Source organism: Akebia trifoliata, chromosome 4 (assembly GCF_017979445.1).
Source record: "Akebia trifoliata isolate Shusen 1 chromosome 4, ASM1797944v1, whole genome shotgun sequence".
In the NCBI taxonomy this organism is placed as follows: domain Eukaryota; kingdom Viridiplantae; phylum Streptophyta; class Magnoliopsida; order Ranunculales; family Lardizabalaceae; genus Akebia; species Akebia trifoliata.
In genome coordinates, this window is record NC_141378.1 from 12,511,133 (window position 1) to 12,530,249 (window position 19,117).

The following is a 19,117-nucleotide window of genomic DNA, read 5'->3' on the forward strand; positions in this document are numbered from 1 at the left end:
TAATTGAAAGGATTCCATATAATGGAATCACCATTTCCTGTTGCCCACAGAAAAAAAGTGAGAGAGAACCAATTTTATTTATTTATTTTTTGTTCTTTTTTTAAACATTTCTTTGAACTTTGATGGATTATACAAGAAGATTAATTTGAATTTTTCTTCGATATTCTTCATGTAAGTGTCTGATAGACTTGTTGATAGAGTGGAATGGGGAAATACGATTCGTACGGTCAACAACTTGGGCTAAGGCATAAGACTTCTTTACATATGACATCCTTCAGAGGATAAATGCCTTGAATGAAGTTATAGCCTGACTTAGAGTTGAAGGGCGAAATAGAATTCATGTTGTAGACCACTTGAGATAAGGCGTAAGACGATGATATAAGAGATCACCAATAATCTCCGCAAGAGCAACACCCGTCTCTAAAGTGGTGATAGATCCTTGAATCCCCCACAATAATCTCCCTTTTAACAACCTTCGATATTTGCTTGGCAACGTGGTGGCAATTCTCACATATTCTAATATTCTTTTTAACAAGGATAGGAGTTCCAACTGATGTAGAGATCAAACCAAAACAAATTGCCAATCTTACGCTATGAGTGATAGGTGAGCTAGCTCTTTCATTCACCAAATCCAAAGGCTTAAACTTGGAGATACTAGGATCATATACGGCTTCCCCTACCTGCCTTGAAATGATATCCAACACATTATAAATCAAGTTGGTTCCTCCATGGGACCGATCCCCATTAACAAAGCTACATGTCTTACTATTCAGCTCGACCACACTATACCCAATTGTCTTCTTTAATCCTTCTTTCTTCATGAGAGAGATTGTCCTCTCTACATCTTCCCATCTCCCATCTTTGGCATACATGTTAGAGAGCAAGACATAGCAACCAGTGTTGTCATGTCCCAATGAGAAAATCTGCTCGGCTGCAAACTCCGCTAATTCAATGTTTCCATTGTTTCTACTCGCAACAAGTAGAGATCCCCATATTCTTGCTGTTGGAACCAATGGCATTTCATATATGAACCTTTTGGCATGGTCAAGATCTCTAGTACGACCAAGAAGATCAACCATGCATCCGTAATGCTCTATTTCCGGATCAATGCCATAGTCCCGTTTCATGGAGTTAAAATATTCCCATCCTTCATCGACCATGCCAGCGATACTACAAGCTGATAACACAGAAACGAAAGTACTCTCATTCGGTTTGACACCCTTTTCTTGCATCTCTGAGAACAAGTCGAGGGCAATTCTCCCACATCCATGGATTGCATAGCCCATGATGATTGTGTTCCATGAAACTATATCTTTGAACATTATTCCATCGAAAACCGACCGAGCAGTTCGAAGATCACCACATTTAGCATACATATAAACAATTGCATTTGAGATGATGGTATTTGTAACAAAATCTAGTTTTATTGCGTGACAGTGGATTTGCATCCCCTCTCTCAATGAGGCTAATTCAGCGTAAGCGGGTAAGATCGTTGCAAGTGTAAAAGCATCCGGGTTTCGAGATTCTCCTATAACTAGGTCATGGAATAAGTTGAGCGCTTCCAGATTCCACCCGTTTTGTGCGTAAGTGGCTACCATAGCATTCCATGAAATTAAGTTCCTGCCACCCATCCGATTGAATACCCGCTCTGCTGATTTCGGATCCCCACATTTTCCATACATATCAACTAGAGAAGTCTCCAAAACCAAATGAGAGAGTAACTGTCTCCTAACGGCAAAGCCATGGATGGATTTTCCAAGCGAAAGGTCTCTTAACTGCGAACAAGCTGGGAGCAAATTAACGATTGTGATCATATCGGTATCCATTTTATCAGTTTCTTGCATATTTATCACACAAGAAACTGCCTTCATAGGATGATTATTTAGCACATACCCACCTATTAATGCATTCCAAGCCACAATGCTTCTCGATGACATTGTATCAAACAACCGCACTGCGAACTCTACGGTCCCACATTTGGAGTACATGTCAATGAGTGACGTTTGGACCATGGGATCTGATTCAAGCCCACATCTAATCACATAGCAATGGATTTCCTTCCCTATTTGCTTATAATTCTCAAGGGAACAGCCAGCCAGAGCACTGATGATCCCAAACCGATCAGGTTTCAATCCAACGATATGCAACTCTCGGAAACAATTCATCGCTTGCCACCCATCTCCATTTGAAACAAACACATTAATCATAGAATTCCAAGAAACCAAGTCTCTCGTGGGCATTTCTTCAAACACCTTCTTTGCAAATTCGACACACCCAAGTTTCCCATACATAATGATGATGGAGTTACAAATGAATATATCTAAATCTAATCCAATCTTGATTAGCTTTGAATGAACCTTTAATCCTTCAACTAAAGATGATGAACCAGTACATGACTTGATCACAAATGGGTAAGTGAAATTATCACCTCTCAACCCTTCAAACTTCATCAAATTGTATAATTCAATGGCTTCTTCATAGAACCCATTATTTGTAAACCCTCTAATCAAAATGTTCCAGAGGAAGACATCTGGGTCATTGATTTGCTGGAACAGAGTAAGAGCTTTGTCCAAACACCCAGAATTCACATAAGAAAATAGAGTACGAGTGAGAGAGAGATTTTCATGAGGTCTGGTAACAGATTTTACGATCTTTGAACGATTTCGGTAAAATGGGGATGTTTTGGAGATTCGTTGTTTGAGAAGGAGATCTGGGTTTCGATCCTTCGTGGGTCCTTCGCGTCTGTTTGGAGAGATGTCTTCTGGAGAGTTGGATTTGCAGAAGGTTTGAGCGAGAGTTGCTGTTGTTGCCATAGTTAAAAAATGGGTGATTAATAAATCACTTTAGAATCTTTTTTGAGGTCTGAGTTCTTTGAAACAAATGGCCAATCCATGCTCGTGTTAACCTCCAAAATTGAAACATGGTTTCTTAATGTTGCTGAGTCATTGAGAGATGATGAGAGATAGGAGAGGAGAAGAAGGGCTGACGACAGTATTTAATCGCCATTGCGGAAAAGCTCTATCTATCTATACTATAATCCATGGGGGTCGTTTTACTTGCACCCACCATTTGTGCTCTATGCACTTAAAAGAGGGAAAGAAAAAAAAAATGGTGAAATGACTAAATTGGCCCCAACAAAAATCCTCTCCGTACCATTAAAAATTAGGAAAAAAAAAAAAGAAAAAACAGACCAACATGGTATTAGAGAGTTAAAATTTTTTAATAGTGACTCATTAGGATTCTATTGAATTTATCTTAAAAGGGCTTGATAAGATCCTATCCATACTGACCTATTGAATGTTTGATTTTTTTTTTTTTAATTGACTGTCAAAATTTCCTAGATCAAGATTTAGAGGTTTCCATCCTAATTTATGGTAAATTTGTAAGTTTTAAGGATGTTGTTTTTTGTGTGATGAAATCTACGTTGAAACCTTCATATTGCAAAGAAGAAGAATGAGAGAGAAAAAACAACCTTTAATGGGGTAGTGGGTGTAAAGAGTAAATAAATGAGATTAGATAAATGAGGGTGATGTATATGTGTCGGACTAGAGAGATTTTAAGGAGTTGCAAAGAATAAGTGGTGGTGCATAAAACATAAATGGTGGGTGTAAGTAGAACGCTCCTAATCTATTGGGTCTCATATCACACATTTTAATGTGAAAGTGGATGGAAACTATAGATGTTTTTTCACTCGTATCTCAAGGAAAAGCATCTATGATTCCATGTACTTTTACGTCAGGGGATGTGTGTGTGCGTGTTGTGAGGTTCCAGTTGAGATCACTCCGGAACGATTCTTATTCATAACTTATCATATAGAATGGCTTTATTGGATACCCCAATTTCTTAATTTTGAATGATTTTATCAGCAAAAAAAATAGTGTGGCCACATAAGTTAAATAAGAAAAAAAACGTAAAACCCATAATTTCTCTTCAATATATATTGCTCCAAACCAGTCTCTTAAAAGAGAGGGAAAAATAGTTCACGAAGAATAACAAAGAAAAACCTTCAAAAGATCACAACCATTACACATCAAAAAACACAAAATCAAGAATCCATCGATCCAAAAAGACAATTCATGGAGAACATCCATTATTAGCTATCACTATTTTTGTACCACAAAAAAAATTGCATGTTTTTCACAGGATGTCCAACGTTAAAATATAGTTTGTAACTAAACATTCCTCTTAGTCGGTAAACTAAAACAAGATACATACATGAAACTGCTATCAGTGACCCTGCATGTCAAGCATCTCATCCAGACTTTTCAATCTCGTCAATCCTTCACTGATCAAGAAACGGATTCTCTGTTTGTCATTGCAGTGCCGGTTATTTTCCAACTCTTGCCGAATTTCCCGCCTCAACTCATCTGTAGACACTCTTTATAGTTCAGGCAATACAATTGAAATTACACACACCAAATTTTACAGGAAACCCTGTTATTATGTTTATTAAAGAGAACTTCTATTGGCATCCCAAATTTTACTTATTACACCCCAATTTCTTAAATTATTTATCACACTCCAATTAAATATTTGAACACACCACTCAAACATTACAAAGGTCTGGCTCAAGTTATTATCTCAACGTTACAAAACATTATAACACTCAATTCAAACAATTTCAGCAGTTGTTTACAATTATGATTAGGCTCATATAAAATCTTAAACCCAAAAAATAGAAATCTAGCCAAAAAAACAAAAGAAAGAAAGAGAGAGGCAGCTTCTATTGGCACCTCAACTTTTACTTATTCTCAAACATTTACTTATTTTCTTTATTTTTAATTGGGGTGTAATAAGTAAAAGTTGGGGTGCCAATAGCAGCTCTCTTAATTTAAAACCATTGAACAGTGTTCGACACCACTTCTAAAAATCATAGAGTAATTGTGTTCGATTGGTGTCTACATCACTGGATCGTATTAGATCTACGATTTGTTTATTTATCTTAACCCAGTGAAACATTCTAAAGTTCCTCAAATACTGAATGAATACAAAGGACTTTAGAGTTCACTTAGCTTCACCTTTAGTGTGACCAGGGGCCCGCCCAGAAATCCTAAGTCCTTGTCTGTAGAGCTTCAAGACCCGAGCGCGTAAAATGAAGGCCTGCAAGTCCAAGGAGAGAACCATAATTGATTCTCTTCCAAAATAAGTTTTTTCAGATTTCAGAGAGAAACGGAAAGTAACTTAAAACAAAAACCAAAAATTAAAAATTAAGAAAATAAAAATCTTAAATCACAAACAAAACATCCATTCATTTAAACACAAAGGCCTCAAATCTCAACCCTTTATACTCCAGAATGATGGAAGACTAGTAGGAGTTTAAAACCTCTGGGTGCAAGAAGCACAGCTTCAAATGTCCATAATGGAGGAACAATTGGGGGAATGTAAATCAATCCAGTTTGATCTTTGTTGTAGATGATAGTAAGGATAACAAAACATATGAAAATTCAAAAAATGTTTAAATTGGAAAATACTCTTAATGGAAGAAATGAGACATTCTTTAGAGAAAAAGACATAGAAGGAACTAGGTCATAAGAGGTGGCTCTTGAGTGTAACAGGACCAGAGAGGGAATGTTACCTTTCATAAGAAATTGAGGGAGAACTATGTAGTTCTAATAGAAGATAGAAGAATTAACAATAGTAGTGTTTTCCTTCAGCTCTTCATGTCCTCAGCAGGGTTGAATCAGAGACCTTATCTCTTATGGTTTCTTAAAGTAATCAATGGTCAAGCATCGGAGAACTTTGTGTTCCGATCACTAAGAAGGCATTGGTTCCAAGAGAAAGGAAGATAAATCGAGATGGGGATAAAACTTGATGTGTATGATCATGTCAATTTAAAATTCTTGGAGTACATGACAACAATGATGATGATGATCATGATAATGGGCTTCGGTGAATTGTAGAGATGGTTTCGGCAGCCCTTCTCGTTTTTGATAAATGGATCATCAACTACCTAAATAATAATAATAATAATAACTTTAGAGTTAAATAGGGAGGGACTATGCTTTCACTAGCAGTTTGCTGATGAAACCCTACTATTCATAGACAGTTCCTAGGAGCAAGTTAGACACTTAAGCGCCTTAGTTTGGTGCTTCGTTGGGATATCGAGTCTAGCAATTTTTTTTCTTTTGTTTTTTTGAAAGTATAGACTTTATTAAAACAATTAATTCACCAAAAAGGAAGCTTCGCATGGACGGTTATGCTTAGGTGTTGGGGTGCAAAGATGGAAATAGCTCGAAACGATGTTTTGGGTTGCCCCTAAGGGCAAGTTATAGATCAATATTGATTTGAAACCCTGTTATTAGAAATGTGGATTGAAAATTAGCCTCGTGGAGAAGTACACATTAAAAGGTGGAAGATTGAGCTTAATTAAGAGCATTTTAGCTAGCGTCGTAATTTATTTTGTCTTTGTTCGAGGCCTTGGGAAAAGTGGCCAAAGATATCAATAGAAGAGTAAGGACTAAGCGACCTTTTAAGGAATGTTTATAATGATTTTCCTAAATTACATCACTCACAAGTGGGAGAAGCCTGCAACACAAAAGTAGTTCGGTAGTCTTAGCATAAGAGGATTGAAAGGCATGAACCGAGCATTGCTAGGGAAGTGGTCATTGAGATTATGTGAGGAAGCTTCTTTTTTGTGGGGGATAATACTTGATTGAGAACTTTGATCCAACACCTTTGGTTGGGAAAGCAGGGGTAGAAAGGCCCCTATGAAAGTGGAATTTGGAAAGGGATTCTAAGAGGTAAGGATGGCTTCAAAAAAAGGCATTGAGTTCAAAGTTGGAAATGGGAACACAATTCGCTTTCGATTAAGGAGCAGAAAGGCCCCTATGACTGGAATTTGGAAAGGAATGCTAAAAGACAAGGATGGCTTCAAAAGAGGCATTGGGTTCAAAGTTGGAAACGAAACACGATTTTCTTTTGAGGAGATAAGTAATGTCTTGACTCTCTATTAAGGTTCCAATTCCCCATTTTATTTACTTTGTACACCCAAAAAAAAACATTTTATTCATGTGATGACACAAGGAATGGGGGCATCCCATCTTGGAACTAAGGTTCAGAAGGAACTTAAATAACTAAGAAGCGGACTTGATAACTAGGCTGATGGAGTATATTTATGTCCTTCATTTGCCTACGAGAGTAGAAATGGAAAATTCTTGGTGGAATTGTTTTACGACCTTTCATCAATTCCCCTAATGTCACGTTTTTAGAAGCTTTTATATGGAATCGTTTTGCAATGCTTCTTCTTAATTTACAAATTTTACTTCTCAAAAGAAATAAGGGTAAATCATTTGGCATAAACAACAAGGTCCTCAAGATCAAATGCAACAATTACACTTAGGCCATGTTTAGTAGCACTTCTGAAGTCTGGAAATTAGAAATCCGACTTCATAAGTTTCATCTAGCATCGCTTGTTGTTGGTTCAAAACTTCTGAATTTCGGTTTTGAAATATGAAACGAAACAAACGGAAATAACGTTTCTAAAGTCTGAATTTTAAAGGTGGACCACCTCCATTAAAATTCAGACTTCAGAGATTTGAAAAATGTTTGTTTAGGTTCAGACTTCAGACCAAGAAGATGATTTCAGACAAATAAAATCAGCGATGGAAAGTCGCTGGATGGAACTTCTGAAATCTGGAAAAATAAATTAACTCTATTTCTATCACTTATCCCTTCTTTATAAAAACCCTTAAACCCTTACCTCTCCTTTCTCTTCCAGGTCTCCTTGTCCAACTCTGCTCTCAAGATCTGCCAGTTACGTGCATCTGCTACTCTTATAAGGTTGTGTGCTAAACCTCTGTGATATCTGATCAGAAATTGAGCCAGAGAAGCTGAGATTATCTATTGTTCTTTCTTGATCGATCAACTCAACATTGTGGCAATAACAGCAATGTGAAGATAATTAGAGAAATCTGAAACAAACAACCAAATCAAAAATCAAAACTTCAACAAAAACCCCAAAGTCTCAAACAACCGACCGAACCCATTACGGAGAAATAGAATAAAAGCAGAAATTGAGAAAACCCAGATGGTTTTTTTTTATCAAATCTTAAAGAAATCTGAAAGAAATTGTAGATCTAACATCAAAACATAAGAAAAAAAAAAAAGAATCATGAAAGAAAACCCAATTTCATCTCACCTTCTGTAACTTAACGTAATCTTGTAAGAGACCTTGATGCTTAAGCCTGGTTCTAACTTCTTCATCAAAGACGTAAGGAGGAGAAGAAGAAGAACCGATCAATCATGGATTAGACAACAACCTAAAACAGATCGAATGAGACATAATAATTTAGAGAGAGAGAGAGTTACAGATACGAGAGTTTGGCGCTCTGAACACTCGTGAGTCGCCTTGTTTGATTTTCTTTGGTGTTCTGGAAGGCCGGATATGATTTTGCGCCTTGAGCATTTGAGCTTGAAGAAAGAGAAAATGTACTGTTAAATATTTAGAGCTGCTATTGGAACTCCAACGTTTACTTATTACACTCAAATTAAAAATATGGAAAATAAGTTAAAGTTGAGATGCAAATAGAAGCTCTCGTTTGCTTTACTAATTTTCTATGTTTTGGGTTTAGGATTTTATACGAGGCTAATCATAACTCTAAAGAATTTTTTAAATTATTTTGACAAGTCGTAGAAATATAATCTTCACTTAAGAAAATTCAAACTATTAGGATTCGACAGTTGTCACTATTCATATTTTTGTTTTTTCTTTTGTATGAAAGGCCACCCATAGTAGATTTTATTCTAATAACATATTTTTTTTTAAAAAAGAGACTCTATTAGTCAAATCATTGAGATTCAAGTAAGGGGATTCAATTAAAGAATAAAGAAGGTTTTGAGCACCCGATTCTCGCCACCAAAATGATGGTTAATAAGTAACTTGGACATTTTGAAAGATTTTAAAAACTTAAGATAGTATTCGGAGTTGAGACAAAATGTAAATTCCATGTAAGAACCACCTTGATTTTCAAAACAAGTGATAGGTTAATCTCATTGATGTTAATAGTAAGTTGTCAACCCACTTTAAATATGTCTCTTTCTTTCATTTTCATCCATTGTAACAAAGAAGACATCCATATATGTAGATTAATTAGTTTGAGATCTTAAATTTTGATTATGTATTATTTAAATATTATCTTGTTAGAATATAATTTTTCAAGTATGAATTTAATTTGAAAATAATACTGTTAGAATGTTTGATTTGTTAGAAATCGAAATTAAATGTGTGGATGATTTCATTATGCATAACATGTTATATTTTAAAATTCTATTTGTAATTAGAAGCTCTTAAAAATGATAAACAAATAATTTTTCCAGAATAAGATTTCAAATTTTATAATTCAAAAAACAGACTTTAAATTTCAGATTTCTAAAGTGTTATCAAACATACCCTTAAGTAAGATCAATTTAGGACGGATAAGAATTGCACGAAAAAGGATTGTTTTGTGTAGTATTGAAGGCAAGATTGGTAAATCATTGGGAAATCCCTATTAACTTATTATGGGTTTGCTTTGAATTCCAAGTGGAATGAAATTCTAGTCAACAAAAACACTAGGTTAAAAATCTCCCAAGTTCACTAATGACCAACCAGTTATGCTTTCTGCAGAAAGACAAAAAAAGGTTCCTATGTTTTCACAAGTTTATAAAAGAAAAAAAGAAAAAAAAAAACTGATAATGAAGCTATGGAGCATTTGGATGGGTCAAATAACCAACCTGTGAGGCGGAGGAAGAACAATTGTACAATAAACTTAAAGGGCATCTCGACAATTCGGATGATTTAGGTTTAAACACATAAGAAAGAGAGAGAGAGGAGGGACTCTAGCGTTTCGCTTTATTTTACTGACTGCACCCTACAATAAGGTTTTTTGACTAAGTGCCCCCTTTTAGAATACCAAACGCTTTGATATTTTCCTAATTTTAGTCTGCAAGTAAAGGGCAATTTTGCCATTTTTCCTTTTTTTCTATTGTTTCTAAGTCCCTGCTTGGTACACTCCAAATAATTTGCAAGCAAATGTTTTGCAAAATCATTTCTTTTGATTCTTGATTTTTGTAATGCAATTTTTTTTTTCTAATTATTACATAATAAAAATAAATTTTAACTTATTCAACCCCATCAAATAAACAATCCCAATTACATAATACTATGAATTTATAAAAATACCCCCAAAACACACACACACACTCTATATGGGGAATGCTAGGCACCAAATTCTTTGACTTATTAAAAAAGTCACGATTAAATCATGACTTTTGGAATGCACCCATACATATTATATACTTTGAATTTGTGCATTGTTCTATCTCTACCATTGATGGTTGCATACAAGGTTTCAACCATTTGTTTCCCTTTTGATGTGTAAATGTCTTGTATTATGTTGATGATACACTAAAGTATAGTGCTCGATGACGAAGCCCTAGACCAAATTTTTTAGGATTAAAAATTTCAAAAAGGCAATTATGTAATATTTTCTGAAGATTTTCTATTTTGAGGGAGATAGACGCATTTTAAACAAGGATAATGCTGAAGTAACATTAAAATGTACATCGATTGTACATTCTAATGTGGTGGTGCACACATAACCATAGATGTGCACCACCACATCAAAATGTCAGAATCAATGTACATTTCAATGTCACCCCAGCACGACTCTTTAAACAACCCTAGTTTTATAAAAGGATAATGCTGAAGTAACATGACTCTTTTATATATAGAGATCTATAAGACTGTAAAACTTGGAAAGAAAATATTGGTTGTTCAAGATTTGATCTATAGACCTAAGCACATTGTCGAACCACGTAAATCCATATGTTTTTTGTATGCGATTTCTATTTTGCTGCTTCGTTGTTCACAACTTCATTTAAATATGAAATCATATATCATGGAACTTGGAAGTTCTTGAGGACCTTGAAGAGTTTCTTCTTCTTCTCTTTCTTTCTTTCTATTATTTTTTTTTTCTATTTTGCTTCAAGATGGGCTCATTTGCCTTTATGTAAAGTTTTTGGCAAAATTGTTTAATTAGGATGGTTCACCCGAACCTATAATGATATTATACTTGTTGTTTTACTAGTGTAAAGCATTGGGTTCAATTACATGTTTAGTGTTAAAAGAACTTAGGAGGGTTATTTGCTTTTACTCTAGGACACATTAGTTGAGATCATAATCTCAAGCATCATTAAAGCTTAGAAGTAATTGTTTTATTTTTAGTGATGAAACATATATTCATAAAAATGGTTGTTGTTTATTTGCATGAATAGTGTACATTAGGTTGAAGATGCCAAATTAAGAAGTTGGTAAGAGGTGTGGAAAGTGTTCCCACATCTTAGGTTCAACTCTCTTAAAACCCAACTTCACGATTGCCTTGCAAGAAAAATAATGTACATTAGACTTTTTTTGTCCGGAATCAACTCATGCATTTTTGGACCCGATATGAATCTTGACTCTTGGTGTCCTTCAACATATCACCTTAGGACTATTAGGAATTGATTAAGCCGCATATTAATTAGGACATTCGAATTACCACTTTGACCCTAGTTATAAATTCTTGACCATTGTGTTGTTTGCTCTTTGATTTCTTTCCAAGAAAGAGAGAAAAATATCAGACCTAATGTTCTCTCCTAAATGGGAGACTTCTATATCACTCTATTCATTTATTTATTTAATTTAATTTAGTTGGGGTGTACAAAGTAACAATTGCTATGCCAATAGAATCTTTCAAAAGAAAAAAGTAATAATAATAATAATAATAATAAGATTCGTGATAATATGATTGCTCCTTCTGACAAACACCGCCTACACTCCCATCATAGAACTATGGATCATTTTCCACGGGATATGCATAACTATAAATCTTTTTCTTGTGTATCCCAAGGTAAAGGATCTACGGTTCTGTGATAAGGGCGTTTGTCAAAGGAGAGTGTCATATTATCACGGTTTTAATAATAATAATAACAATGGACTTTGGACCTTAGATTTTTTTTTTTTTTTTTTAATTTATACCTTTCTCCAGGAAAGACCCTTCTTACCTTTGTGGATATAAAATTTTGCAGGTAGGAGTGTGATTCTCACTCTATGTTATGACATAATGGTGATGTAGAGCCTAGTACCTGTAGACACCCCAACATTTGAACAACACTAGAATTCAAGAGTCAAAAAAGAGATCAAGAAAGAGCTAAAAACTTGTTCCTCTATGATTTGTTCCCACAATTTTCAATTCTCAAATTTCTCTATGAATTTTTCAGAATCCTTTCTGAGACCTACCTTCTAACGACACTCTAAGACATGGAAATTATGCATGTTTAGGTCTGCATTCCATAAAATCTTATATTTTGTAAAATTTGATAAAATAATCAAAATACCATCGACACTCAAAATGTACTTAGAGACTATACTACGGTAAAAAAAATACAACTTTATAACATAGAAATCATCACTCTAAGATTAAATCAATCTTAACACCAAAAAAATTTGAAAATATGACAAAAATAACGAAAATATCCCTAACACTCAAAACTAACTTAAAAACAAAACATCACCCAAACTCAACCAAACCTATTACTCAACCCAAAATCCTAACCTAACTCACCAACAAATCCAAACCCAATTCACATCTTTCACACATTTCCGCTCAACCCACTATAACAAACATGGCCCCTCACTTTCTCACATGTCTTTTCAACATAGAGTCGTGATTTTTTGACTCGAGTATTTTCACTTGGTCTGACATGGCAAGGGCACAGAATCGTTGATCATTTTCTTCGGGATACAAAAGGAAGAAATCAACAGTTCTATGCCCTTACCGCATCAGACCGAGTGAAAATACTCGATTCAGAAAATCATTAACCTTCAACGTAAGACCCACCCACAACCCTACATCCACATGTCATCTTCCCCTAAGAACCCACCTTACCAAATCAGTCCCAATCCCTTCTTTAAACACCACACATTTCATGCTCCCCTCCCCCCTCTTTCCTTCTCAACTACCCCTCACTTACACTTTTCTCACACCACACATTCAGCATGCACCAACAAACTAACACCCCACCACAACAAACACACACGAACAAAATGCCTATAAAAGGAGGATCTCAATCGTCTCTTTCTACTCTGTGCGTGGGGGAATATGGAAAGGTGACGATCGCTATAAGATTAGTTGCTAAATGTATTAACGATGGCCACATTCAAAAATACATTCGCTATAAACCAATTTCTCAACAAAAAAAAAATTGGTGGCAAATAAGGTCTCCATTTAGTTACAGCATGGATAATCGCTAGTATCACCTTTTCATAAGGGTGTTGAAGGCCGTTGTAGCTCCATACGTCCACAATATATTAGTTGAGATCATATTAAGAAGGTAATTTTCTAAACTTTTAGTTTAGATTAATTTATCTATATTGAGATTAAAGTTATGAACTAAATATCCTAAGAGATTATTCAATAATCCAATTTTCCATTGAAATAAATCGAAGTAAATGTTTCATAAAATATCAAATTATTCCTTCAACCATATTAGATTGAGGTGAGAAACATTGAACTTTTTTTTTTGGCTTTGGCGGCCGGCCGTATGTAGAGAGGAACCATAGATTTAAAAAAAAAATAAAAAATTGTGCGTCGTTTTTATAAAATGAAAGTTTATCACCCTCGAATAAAAATGACAACTTAAATCCATCATTTCTTAGGAGGCTTTAATGCCATTTTTCGAGTTTTTTGATGTAGTGAGATCAAGAATCAAGATTAAAGAATATTCATGTTCCATGTTCTAGCAGCCCAAATCGACATAGGTTTTTAGGCACACTATGATTTCAATAAGTTGGTCAGTGATACCTACATAACCCTTCTAATAATTTAGCAAGTATTCTCTATAATGAGCTATGTATGTTGTAATCATATATTATTGTGCTACCTACATCACCCTTAAGTCTCATCAGCTTATTCATTTTTAAATGAAAAATGAGCTTATATTGGCACTCCGACTTTTACTTATTACATCCCAATTACTTAAATTATTTATCATATCCCAATTAAGAACTAACACACGATTAAAATGACAGCTAACATTTCCACATTAGAATTTTCTCATACTACAATAATGAAAATTGTACAAGATAAAAAAAAGAAATACCACCACCCACAATAATCCATGAGAGTGATTCCAAGGAGGAGAGACTATACTTGCACACCAACTTTTACTTACAACACACTAATCAGTTATGTACATACAGTTTGGTGTGTTATAAGTAAAAATTTTGGGTGCCAAGGACCTTAATTAAATCACCTTAGTGGACTTAAAGTTCTTCAGATATCTCCATTAACAAAGACCCTTTTCTTCCATGTTTTTGTTGATGAAAATCTTTTTTCTTTAATGCCCCTTACCAACCTTACGGGCTTTCTAGTAGTTATGATATATGAAATGCTACAAATGAATTTTAAACATTTCTTAGAGACAACTCCAGTGGTTCATTTAATGAACAGTTTGGTTCGAGCCAATTATAGAAATGATATTTTTTGGGTGTCTTCCCAAGGCTAAAACCCATCTATCTTCAATCTTGATTAAACTCTCGAGATTTGAATGCTGAAGAAGATGAAATTTTGTGCTTGAAGCATAAATTTTTTATTGAAAATTAGATAAAATGATGATTAATTCATTGATTAGCCAATTTAATCGTCTGATCCCTTATTTGGAGAATTTTATACAAATTTTTTTTGAAAGATCTGGAGAATTTTGTTATTGTGGTCTGCAAGGGGGAGTTAGAGTTGGTTGTGGTGATAGGCCAGCTTCACTAATCAGCTTAACTAAGCTAGGTGTGCACATGTATTTGTGTATGTGCGTGCTCTAACACCCACAAAGAGAATGATGAAGTTCTCTTTGTAGAGATGATGAAGTCAGATCATATGCACGAGCCACGGACTCACTGGTGTGGTTCTTGCTGTATTGACTTAACCTTTTGGTGTAACTCGTTATTCCTTAGTTCGGAACAAAATTAGTTATTGAAAAGTAAATTGTGTCATCTTGATTGCATTTTTACGTTGAAATGCTAGTGTGTATCAATCCATTTATGATTTACGCACTTTTTGTTTAATGTGCCTTGAATGATCCACATCTCTAGGTCAGGAGTTGATTAGCATATTTCACTATCTAGGCAAAAAAAAAAATTGAAATTGTCATGGGTGTGCTCTAATATTGTGCAAATAATCCCATAGTTGATGAGCAACACTTAATTAGCTAGGTTGAGCATCACGAATTAGCAACTTCTGATGCCTTGTGAGGAATTGGTACATGGATGTGCAAAAGGACTAGGAATCTTTCGAGCAAATGTTGGTGAAGAAAATTATTATAATGGGGGATTTGGTCAAGTTTGTGTCCTCAAATAGCGGAAGAAGGATGGAGAGTGTCCAAAAAATGCCAAGAATCAAGGAAGGTGATGTGAAAGGAGAGGCGCCGTTGATGGATAGTGAGTGTAACTCTGTGGTAGTGTAATAAGATCCCTAATAGTTGATAATGAGGTGTTGGCCTCTAAGAGATCTGGTTTGAGGAAAAGTTGATAATAAACTATGCTTATAAGTTTTTTGAAGAAGTAAATAAAGGATCAAGAGGACATGTTTAGGATGGAAATTAACTTATGAGTTGTTGTTAGACTTCATATTCTACAAATGGTATTGCAATCTGCCCTTGTGATATGAACATATTATAAAATACTCAGGATCCAATACAGTGTCCGGTTGCTATAAAATAGGTTAGGTGTCTGCGTGGCACGCAGCCAAATCTATAGAAACGAGTCACCATATTGGATCTCAATTTATTAGAAAAATGCCTTCGATATTCCAAAGGACAAGAACTTCCTTTTGTTCATGACAATACTTTGTAGATGTGCCAAGCATCATCATGAAAAGGAAGCACTTTTGTCTTTGGATGACAAAACGAATTTTTCTAACACTATATTCCAATCACAAAGAGCAAATTTTAATATCAACTAAAGAGCTTGAATTCTAACTCAGTTCATGAGCCATTCCCACCTTTAGCATATACTTATAAGTTATAAGGAGCAAAGAACAACTCCTCTTTATTATCAATCTCTTCCACAGACTAGATCCCTTAGAGGCCAACACCTCTCAACCCTACGTATTAGTAGCACATTCGCAGAAATGAAAACTAGGACACACTACAATACTGCAAAATTAGAGACATTGTTAGTAAAAACTAGTGAAATGTATGTACCAACCAAAGTAGAATAAGGGGAGACCTTGAACACAACATATTGTCTTCATCCCCTCCTCTTGTCTTCCTGGAGGTATGGATAAGTGGCTGAAGGCATTGGTTCATTAAATTGTCATACACTATGATTGCATCTCGAATGCTTAGATCACTAGCAATTTCATTGAGTTTCTTAATGAAAATCTACTTCTCTAGTTCATACATGTACTTACTTCGATACACAATTTCATGTTTACATGATTCCCTTTAGGATAGCGGCAAATGCCATCGATGCATGTGTAGAGGGATAAGCTCATTAAGAGTAGTTCGATGAGAGAGATATCTGCAACGTCATTGATCATCAATAAAATATTGGTTAGGAGTAGTTTTAGAGTAGCCCAGAATTGGGATATCTTCAAAGCGATCTGAAATAGCATTAATTTAGGAGTTTCTCCTTTATGCATAGTCAAAGTGAAGCCTTGAGTAAGAAATTCTCCGATGAAGCGACGAGTTCAAGATCAAGAAGTTTGGATCTATTTCCAGGGATCATAGATGAGTGATATGTGATTAAGATTCCTTAAGAAGTGATAAAAGAGGAAGAACTCAATAGTTGGGTGTTTGTTAGGAAGAAGACATATTTTCATGGTCTAAAAATACTACTTGTTTTGATGTGGAAGTTAAAATAACATGTATAGGTTCTGTCTTTGGATGATGGTTTTTTTCTATTTAAATTCACTAATCAAGATGATTGTGATATATATTGAGAGTTGAATCCATCCATTTGGATTGTGAGAGGAAGACCTCTAATTTTGATAAAAGTGGACTGTGGATGCAAAGCCAGTCAGAGATACGGTTTCTTCTATTCCTATTTGGGTGAGGCTTCTACACCTCCCTTTTCAGTTTTGGTTTCCACAGTGTCTTGGAAAAACTGCTAGTGTCATCATGGATGAAACAACAGTAGATCACTACGTCAAAACTGGAAAATTAGACATGAAAAAGCGACCGGTATAGGCCCACAAATCTTTAGAAATAGAATTTCGATGGCTTAGAGCCGTTGAAAAGTTTTATGCTTCCCAGATTCAACGGCTTAAAGCTGTCAAACTTCTCCCTTTCGACCAGTCAAAAAAAAAAAAAAAAATTTCAACCTCTGTCCATTTAATTTTATGAAATTCAATGACCTTGGGCCGTCGAATATAGGGTTTTTTCACAATTTGGATAGATCCAAAATTGGAATTTGCCAGGTTTTGTGTCAAAATAATTTGACGAGGCGAGAGGGAGGGGGGTGAGGTGGGCATAAAAAATAATTTACAAACGGAAACCTAAGGCATGTTAAACGTTTGATCATTCTCATGATCAATGTGTTAAAAATCTAGCAAATAATATGAAGAGGAAGCAACAGATATGGCTAGAAAAAGTTGCTATTGTGGAGGCTCTTCTTGAGAACCAAAAAGATGGAGTGGATGTTCTTGACTGTAATCCTGTGGATTAAGACAAGAGTCCGGAACCTATGCACCCAGGATGCGGGAATGAAACTCTCCTCCCACACCTAAATACATGCCACCCTAAGCTATATTCTCATAAATTAAAATCTCAAGCACGTGCAATGCCAAATTGACTGTCATGTAGATTGCCAGATGATTCTTAAAAAGTATGGAAATTGTTATAGAATCGTGATAATATGACTTGCCAAGTGGCATACTCAAATGACTCCATGACGTGACAAGTCTAGATATCTAAGATTTTTACATCTTGAGATACACGATTGCACTTTCCCATAAAAAGTGTATCCTAAGGCATATAGATCTATGGTTCCAGAACTTGTCCACGTCATGGAGTCATTTGAGTATGCCACTTGGCAAGTCATATTATCAGGACTCATTGTTATATACTAAATGATTAATGGTTTTCTGACTTAAAAATTTTCTCTCGATCGACGTGGCAAGGACACAGAAATCATAGATCTTTTTCTTTGTGTATTCCGAAGAAAAAGATTTATGGTTCTATGCCCTTGCAATGTCAACCGAGTGTAAATTTTCAAGTCGGAAAATCTTGACTCATACTAAATTAGGGAATTCGTTGGAGAAGATTGAAAAATTCCCAAAATACTAGATTATTCATTTTAATTATGCAAACGGGTAAATTGCTATTTTTTAAATTAAAATATTTTTGTTAAAACGAGAAAATAATTCACTGTTTTATAGAAACTTTTGTTTAACTGTTTTACTGAAATTAAAACAGAGAAAGTATTTATTATTTTATAAAATTGGAAAAATTATTTCCACTAACCAAAATATTTTAATTCCATATATGGAAATTTATTTTTTTCATATTAAAATGGATAGTGTTCTGTTTTTGAGAAATTTCGATTTTTGTTATCTTTTTTGAGAATTTCCCCATTTTATATTTAGATATTAATTATAGTGGATGTTGGTCACAAAATACATATTTGTATACACAAAAGAATGATTAAATCAATAAAGAAAAATAATTATTTAATATTAGAAAAAAAAAAAGTCACTCATTGCACTCACCTTGTATTTTATGCACCCATAAATTTGTTTTTTAATAAAAAAATCGACTTGTGTTGGAGTGGCCTAGAGCTGGAACCTCATATTGCACGTTTTGAAGTGAAAGTGGACAGGAATCATAGATGCTTTTTCACTTGTATCTCGATGAAAATCATTTATGATTCCTATCCACTTTTATGTCAAGAAGTGCAATATGAGGTTCTTGCTTGAGGTCACTCCAGCATTATTCTAAAAAATGACATAAAATAAGAGGGTAAAATAGTAAAATAACATCTAAATTTTAAACCAGGATGTAAGTGCAATTATCAAAATATAGGGGTTCAAAATGAAATTATGTCAAAATATAGGGGTCAAAGTGTAATGTATCCTTTTTAAATGAATACTTAAGTGGGTGCAAATAG

General features: G+C 34.7%; 2 protein-coding genes across 3 annotated transcripts; both read right to left on the bottom strand.

Moving 5' to 3' along the window:
• On the bottom strand, window positions 1-3,076 carry LOC147403850 (Tetratricopeptide repeat (TPR)-like superfamily protein). The gene has a single exon (XM_086439601.1). It carries the CDS (start codon window positions 2,811-2,813, stop codon window positions 387-389), a length of 2,427 nt encoding a protein of 808 aa, XP_086295727.1. The 5' UTR covers window positions 2,814-3,076; the 3' UTR covers window positions 1-386.
• A 912-nt stretch (window positions 3,077-3,988) lies between these two features.
• LOC147403851 (LYR family of Fe/S cluster biogenesis protein) lies at window positions 3,989-8,495 on the bottom strand. Of its 2 annotated transcripts, none has more exons than XM_086439602.1 (5): window positions 8,308-8,449; window positions 8,138-8,258; window positions 7,700-7,804; window positions 5,019-5,134; window positions 3,989-4,367 (listed from the first exon to the last, which is right to left on the bottom strand). In XM_086439602.1, the coding sequence occupies exons 2-5, from the start codon at window positions 8,200-8,202 to the stop codon at window positions 4,228-4,230; spliced, it is 426 nt and encodes a 141-aa protein (XP_086295728.1). In that variant the 5' UTR covers window positions 8,203-8,258; window positions 8,308-8,449; the 3' UTR covers window positions 3,989-4,227. The 2 variants fall into 2 exon arrangements, 1 of the variants encoding a protein (XP_086295728.1); XR_015177613.1 differs by having other exon boundaries at window positions 4,310-4,367; window positions 5,019-5,100; window positions 7,700-7,910; window positions 8,138-8,196; window positions 8,308-8,495.
• Window positions 8,496-19,117: the final 10,622 nt, after the last annotated feature.